Source organism: Cariama cristata, unplaced genomic scaffold (genome assembly GCF_000690535.1).
Source record: "Cariama cristata isolate BGI_N322 unplaced genomic scaffold, ASM69053v1 scaffold43533, whole genome shotgun sequence".
Lineage (NCBI taxonomy): Eukaryota > Metazoa > Chordata > Aves > Cariamiformes > Cariamidae > Cariama > Cariama cristata.
In genome coordinates this window covers 19,489-26,494 of record NW_009609809.1, presented here as the reverse complement: position 1 = coordinate 26,494, position 7,006 = coordinate 19,489, and the positions used below count along the sequence as shown (strand labels likewise).

General features: G+C 34.9%; 1 protein-coding gene across 1 annotated transcript in view; it reads right to left on the bottom strand.

Moving 5' to 3' along the window:
* Nucleotides 1–51: 51 nt before the first annotated feature.
* Nucleotides 52–7,006, bottom strand: part of LOC104159664 (serine/threonine-protein phosphatase 2B catalytic subunit beta isoform) — a 14,352-nt gene continuing 7,397 nt past the window's right edge. The window contains exons 5-8 of the mRNA XM_009697630.1: nt 2,082–2,221; nt 1,907–1,984; nt 1,714–1,808; nt 52–203 (exon numbers count right to left, since the gene is read on the bottom strand). Of these exons, the coding sequence (XP_009695932.1) occupies nt 52–203; nt 1,714–1,808; nt 1,907–1,984; nt 2,082–2,221 (465 nt within the window). The remainder of the gene's footprint in view (nt 204–1,713; nt 1,809–1,906; nt 1,985–2,081; nt 2,222–7,006) is intronic.

Here is a 7,006-nt window from a genome sequence, read left to right as displayed (position 1 = left end):
AATTATATAAAATATATTTTTTAAAAAGAAAGAAAAGAAATAGGAAAGATATTAATTGATGTGCAACTTTTGCCTACCTTTTTCTCCAACAAATGGCAAAGACCATGTGAAAACATCCATAAAATTTGGTAACCAGTAAGGATGAGGAGAACAATTGAACTGACGAATATTCATCACATTGTTTTCATATTTTAATACAGCAGCTAAAATAAAAATCAGACATTTTGAAAAGAATGTTTAAAACTTACAAGTACCACAAATTAAAAGTCACAGGTTAGTTTTTGCTGTGTTTTATACTATAGACAAAATAATCCCAGAGATACTCCCATTCTCTTTCTTTCACAGTATTTACAGGACAGATTTCTAATGGAGAACTTTGGATTTTTATTGCACATGTTGCAGTTTAAGGTACTGTTACTTGTCAATATAGTTCTGTACTATCCTATTATAGGTCTATAATGAACAAAGATTTCAAAGGTCCTGAAAAGGTATAATTTCAGCAACTTCAACAAAATCCTAACTCAGAACAGCAATATATCCAGATTTGGGTTTTATTCTTCATATGTGTCTTCCCACATTGTGAGCCTGGAATAAAACCATAGAAATCTAGAAGATCAGGGAGAAGGGGAAGCATAGAGAAACAGAAAAACAGACACATTCTAAAACTAAATAAGCATTGATTGCATTTTCCATACTTAAACCTGCATTACACTGGGAATAGCTGATGTGAAAAAGGATTCTTAAAACGCAATATCCACAGAGATGGCAAAAAAATGTAAAAAGCCAGTTGAAGCTACTTTTATTTCTCCTTTACTTTACAATCAGTGCAAGTAACAACAGCTCATCTTTTCTTCTATACAGTTAATCACCCTACATAAGTGGTATGGGTGGTGGGGGGTGGTTCTTTGGAGGTGGGTGGGAGAACATGTAACGTATTTCGTAGAAAAGAGGTCTCGGTTTCAAAGGAACACTATTTGAACATTTGGAGATCATTCATTCATCACATACCCGAAATGCCATACTTCAATGTCATACCTGAATTTCAGCAGGCTTTATTTTTAATTATTTCTGTTGTTGAACTTTGTTCTCATCTATGAATATTAATTCACAGCTAAGCTCTTCCCTGTAATTCTGACTTGTGAATCTTTCTCCACACTATCAAGCATGCTTCTCCTGTGCAACTTTATCTTTACCTTACATCTCCCTAATAACATTTCCAATGGTGATCAGTATTTAGATCAGCACTTGCTCTTTCTTCATTTCCCATATACAGCCATTATGGCCCTGTACCATCACAATTAGATTCTCAGATGCAGTGATACACAACACAAACTACCTAATGCACAGGCTTCTGATCAATGCTTCCTCCCTTCCTGACTTAGTTCACAAACTGAAGACAACCAGAGGAGTGGAAACTCACAGCACAGAAAAGCCTTGCCTGACTGGAAAGCCCCAGGTAATACATTCATAAGTACTGAACAGCAACAACTTTTACAAAGGAAATGTTTGTCCACACTTGTGCTTCAAAGTACTCTAATAGGAGATCGTCATTTACGTCACATGCTCTTCTTTATAATACAACTTGTATTAATGGAAATTTTTTTTTTGTCCTTTAATTTCTTACCTGGCAAAACATTGTTGATATTAGATGACTCATCTAGTAAGACATTTTTATTTTATTATTACATACAGTTATTAATAGCAAATTCTTACCTTTATTATTGTAGACATCCAGGTAATTAGGTGCTGAAAAAATTGTTATTAATGATGGGAACCCTGTAGTTTGACTTTTCCTGTACATTCTATAACTGCAAAACCAAACAGATTATTTTACATCGTATAGCAATAAGCAATTAATTTTTATCTTACACTGTGAATAATCTCTTGAAAGACACAACATACTTACCCTGCATCTTGTGCTTCATGTGCTCTAATGATTGACAACAAATTATTATTTTGCAAAAATTCACAAACTGCTGGATAGCTGTGAAATGAAAACAACTATGAGTAAAATAAATCCTCTTAAAATATGCAGCAAGAGTCAGCATTAGAACATCAAACAGACCACGGCATACTCTCACCTATAAAAGTACGAGCATCCTCTAACTGTATTGTGACTGAAATGCTCTTGTGAATTTTCATTTCCAAAATCTTCTGAAGGATCTGACCACAATAAGTCACACATTGGTCCAAATGCTGGAGGCTCTTTGAATCTATCTAACTGTTTGAGAAAAGGCAACAGCACAAAGACTCTTTGAATATTAAATCAGTAAGTTTTACACATTTGTTAAACTACATATCCATCAATACGAAGTGTTTTTAGAATAAATCCCAACCATATCAAAGAGAAGTAGTTTCTGTATATTTTTTCCTCTCCTCCTCATGAAATAAGGTAGAGGCATGCCAAAAGAATCAAACCTGTTAAGAGCAATAAGATTTATTAGTTGTAAAAAGAAGGGAGATAAATTCCAGACTGATGGATATGTGTAATACAAGGTCAAGTCACAGACAAGGAACAAAATGGTCCTTTTTCATGCACATGCTGTATCTACCAATCTGGAGACACTATCAGGAATTAGCAAAGAGAAACAGTACAGAAAACAGAAACAGTAAATAAAAGAAAAGCATGAATAATTAGCACTGACTAGAAGAGACTAAATATATAATAAATTAAAAAAAACCCAACCAAAAAAAAAACCCTGAAACACCCATCTTCATAATGGATCATTTAACAATGTAATGAAGAGGTGACTAGGTTAGCCATCTTAGACTTCTTTCACACAGGCTTTACTTCTCAGCTATAGCCCCAGTGTAATGGGCCATAAGCATTATGGAAGATGTCTTTGTTTTTTTTCTTTTCTCTCTCTGCTTCTTTACAGATTTGCACTTGGAAACACCTGCTTTAGTTTAGCAGCCTGCAACTTTCCTAGTAACCACAGTGAAAAGGGGCAGAGGTAAGGAGGAGAGCACATTTGTTAACGTAAAAGGAAAATACCCTGCTTAAGTAAGTAAGCATCAATCAATCTCTGACGTCCCAGACATGAAAATAGATAACCCAGATTCAATGTAAAGTTTATTTGATCTTTATGTAGCTGGAGTTTGTTCACAAGATGATTTTATCCAAGAAATGTAGGAACAGTTCTTTGATGGACAGTGCATTTATCTCACTTTACCTCCCATACCAAAGAAGATGACTTTGATGGTACTAGAGAACACTTAACTCTTCATGACAGGTTCGAAGGGAGGTTTGGTGAGCACCTGGTGAATTTGAGTCTAACGGTCCATAGGAATCCATTCAAATATGGAACCAGCAGTAGTGCCAAGCTCTCTCATGCCCTGGAAAATCAGAGCTCCCGAGGCTGCCACCTGTAACATAAGTGGAGAGGTCCAGATCTTTACAAATTCCTGCCAGATAATGGCAAGGCAGGTATTAACTGAAGTTGTTGTTGGAATTTATTCAGTATTAAAAATCCAGTGGTTTAACATTTCCCACACTGGATGATAAACCCGGTATGGAATATTTCTTCCAGATTGAAGAAGTCAGTCCATCAACTTCTGCAAGTACCTGAATTTCTGTAGATTAAACCATCAAGTTTCTAAACCTCCAGCAATAAATTTGGGTCCAGAAGCTAACAGAAGCATTCGCACACGGAAGATTCAACTGTTTGCTGATTGCTGTTTCCTGCAATACAGAAGGCTGAAAGTCTAGAAAGCATTTCTAAGAAATTTTCTTGAGTTATTCTTCAAGGATTTTGCTTATGACTTTGGTCAAATGGATAGAGATGTTATAAATAGAAAGTTTTGGTTGCTGCAAGCAACACACCTCTCTCCCAAACTACTTTCTCATAGCATTGGAACAATAACGTAGCCATTTCTTGAAGTAAGGAGGTCAGTTTTTAAAAAATAAATATACTTACATACACACCAAATCAGTGTCTCCTTCACTAGACAGTCTACCAACTGGCATGGTTCTAAAGACATCTCAAAATTTAAGGAAATGTCACTGCAAGCTACTCAACCCAGACTGCATATATCAAATCAGAATAATCAACTTAAGGGTTTCTCTATATAGGGACAGCAAGAAAGTTAACAAAGAACATGGGTCAATTCAAAACACTTTTTACTGATTAACTATTTCTGAATATGCTGTGACTATGGCAAAACAGAATCTCAATACAAATTAGCTTAACATATTTCTAAATATGATTAAGGTAACTGAGAAAGACAATTTTATTCAAGAATAAGAATCACTACACCTGGTGTTAAAACAGAAATAGGCAGTATATGTTTTAATACATAGTGTAAGATATTTAAATCTAAATTAACTTCTAGGTATTATGCAGTCAGGGCTACTAAACTGAAGTGCATCATACCTCCACATGGATGTTCAAATTCAGGAGTAGCAAAACCTTGGAGGTAGATTAAGGTATAGCAAATTAAAACTATTTTACTTTTGAGGCAGAAGACCTTCATGGAAGTTTCACATACTTGAAGATACAGACACCAGTTTTAATTAATCTGTCCTAATTGTCTTGAGAACTATCACATAGTAAAGCCCTAAAAACAATGTGAAGGACAGTGAAGAGTGGCAGCCATCTTCTATGTTACTACAGAAAAGGAAATTTCAGCAACTACTGAAAGGAGGCAAGGTATTATAAAGAGATTCCCAGTAGTGCCCCCATATATTTCAAGGCACTCTGCTGATCAAGCCTTAATATCACCAAGAACTAAACAAAAGAATGACCATCTGTTGTAAATGAGGAAGAAAATTCTCTGCTTCTCTTCTTTAAACTAAAAGTCCCTACAATCTTATCTGGACACATCCCTCCTTATAAATCACTAGGCTTAAAATCACAATTCCTGGAATTTTGTTTCAGCAGCAGTCTTGGCAGTGTAAATGAGATCAACTAAACAGCATCTCTAAGTTGATGGACATGTGTTTGAAAGAGACACTCTTTACCAACACAATCAGAACATTTGTGTAAACGAACTTCATAGAATAAAAATCAGATTACTGCAAGTTTCACAAACTTCCATTTTCCCAGAAATAAGAAGCACTTGCAGCAATCTTTTTGGTTAGGCTTTACTGTCATAGCTACTATGATAGCTGTCCTGTACTGGAAATAAGTTTATACCACCAAAAATAATCATTTAATTTGTGTAGTTTAATCACCTTCCTGAATGTCAATAATACTGACAAAAGACTTCATCCAGAGGGAATTGCATCTGCACAGAATTTTTCTTTTTTCTTAGGTGATTCTTACACTGTATATAGAGCTGTGATTTCCCTTCTTATGCCAGATGATTATGCCTACACATCTTTGCAGAGAAGACCTCTCCTTAATAAGAACTTCTGCTAATAAACCAGAAGGTTTGTAATATTATACAATTGTCTCGACTGTTTACAGAAGTCATTTCACACCCGTACTTGTACCACAAGTATATGATCCTTTCCTAGATATCAAAAAAGCATTTCACATCACCCATTTACTTTAAATACATTTACAGTATCAGTGCACGCCAACCTCTAATGCAGCTATTGAAGCTGCTGCCAACCCATGAATAGTGCCTTTTCCAAGTTACCAGATGATTCTTTAAAAAAAAAAAAAAAGGCCCAAAGAACAGCTCTAATAACATCGCCTTACATTTAGAAATGTGGTTTTCATCAGAAGCAATATACAATGCAGATTTTCATACATATATATAAACATATGAGCTTATATTTAATCTTAATGTAGCCTTGAATGCTATAGAAGCACATATGAAAGTACAGGCCAAGATGATAGAAATACCTTTTAATTAAATTTACTTGACACTTTGAAACCTGATTAGCTGCAAGACAGAAACTAAAAGAAAAATTAATCACAACCCTATTACGACAGTGGCTTTCCAAGGTGTTTTTCCAGACTATGTTTCCTTTACAATACTTTCCAAAAAGCTTTGACCATGTTTCCTTTCATCTGTAACGCAAGAAGTGTTAATGCCTTGTCAGAATGGCACCCTTTACTTGCTTCACTTTCTTACTTCTCTTTCTATGCACGATGCATATAGATTTCTGTATATGTTAGTATTTGCCTTGAAAATGCAATGTGCCTCAGTACATTTTCCCAGTTACACCACTGAGCTTGTAAATATGCTGTTTCTACCATTTTCTTCTCCTCTCACATCATTCTGCTTGGCAGTGTAGTATCTTTAAGTGAAATAAGCTGACATTCCAGCCTCTGAAATGGTCCAGTCAGTACAAAAAAAGTCTGGTGAATTCAGAAATGAGATTCAACTGGACAGCAACCTATAAATCTGAGAGGGACCAGTAAAAAAGAAAAATGGAGCACAAGTAAAGGAGAAAATGCTAAGAAAATGAGAAATACAATAAATGAAGATGAAAGACAAAATGGGCCATCAACATTCATATACTATAAAACCAAATTAGGAACATACTTTTTCCTTCTCTCTGATATTTAGATTTTTTTTTTAAATAGGTCCCCACATACCTTCTTCCACATGTGGATAAACAACTTTTTTCTTTCATCCTTACCTATAATCCCAAAGCTTTATTAGAACCACCTATTTCTATTTTAAGCGGAAATCAACTACACTTTAGCTGTTACTAATCGTAACAGGAATGGTTTTGATTTCCAAATGCAGCAGTCAAGATGTCAGCTAAGTTAACTAAAATAAGTCAAAAAGGAATACGCAAAAATGAAAGCAATTGAATTTGAAAATTCCTATCGGATACAATCTTCACCTGACATCAGCAGTCCAAGCAAGTTGAATCCAAGTTATTAGAAACAGATACCTCATGTCATCACAATCTTCTTCCCTTTAAATTGCACACCATTATTAAGTGTTTCCATTGTAGAAATTTTAAAACTTGTTTTCACTCTTCTTGCTGATATACTTGGCATATTTATCACCGTGAGAAGCACACCACAGCTGTTACTCAAATACCTACCAAATTTGCTATTTTAAATAGTAATCTGAATTTCTATTAAATACTGCAATTTCA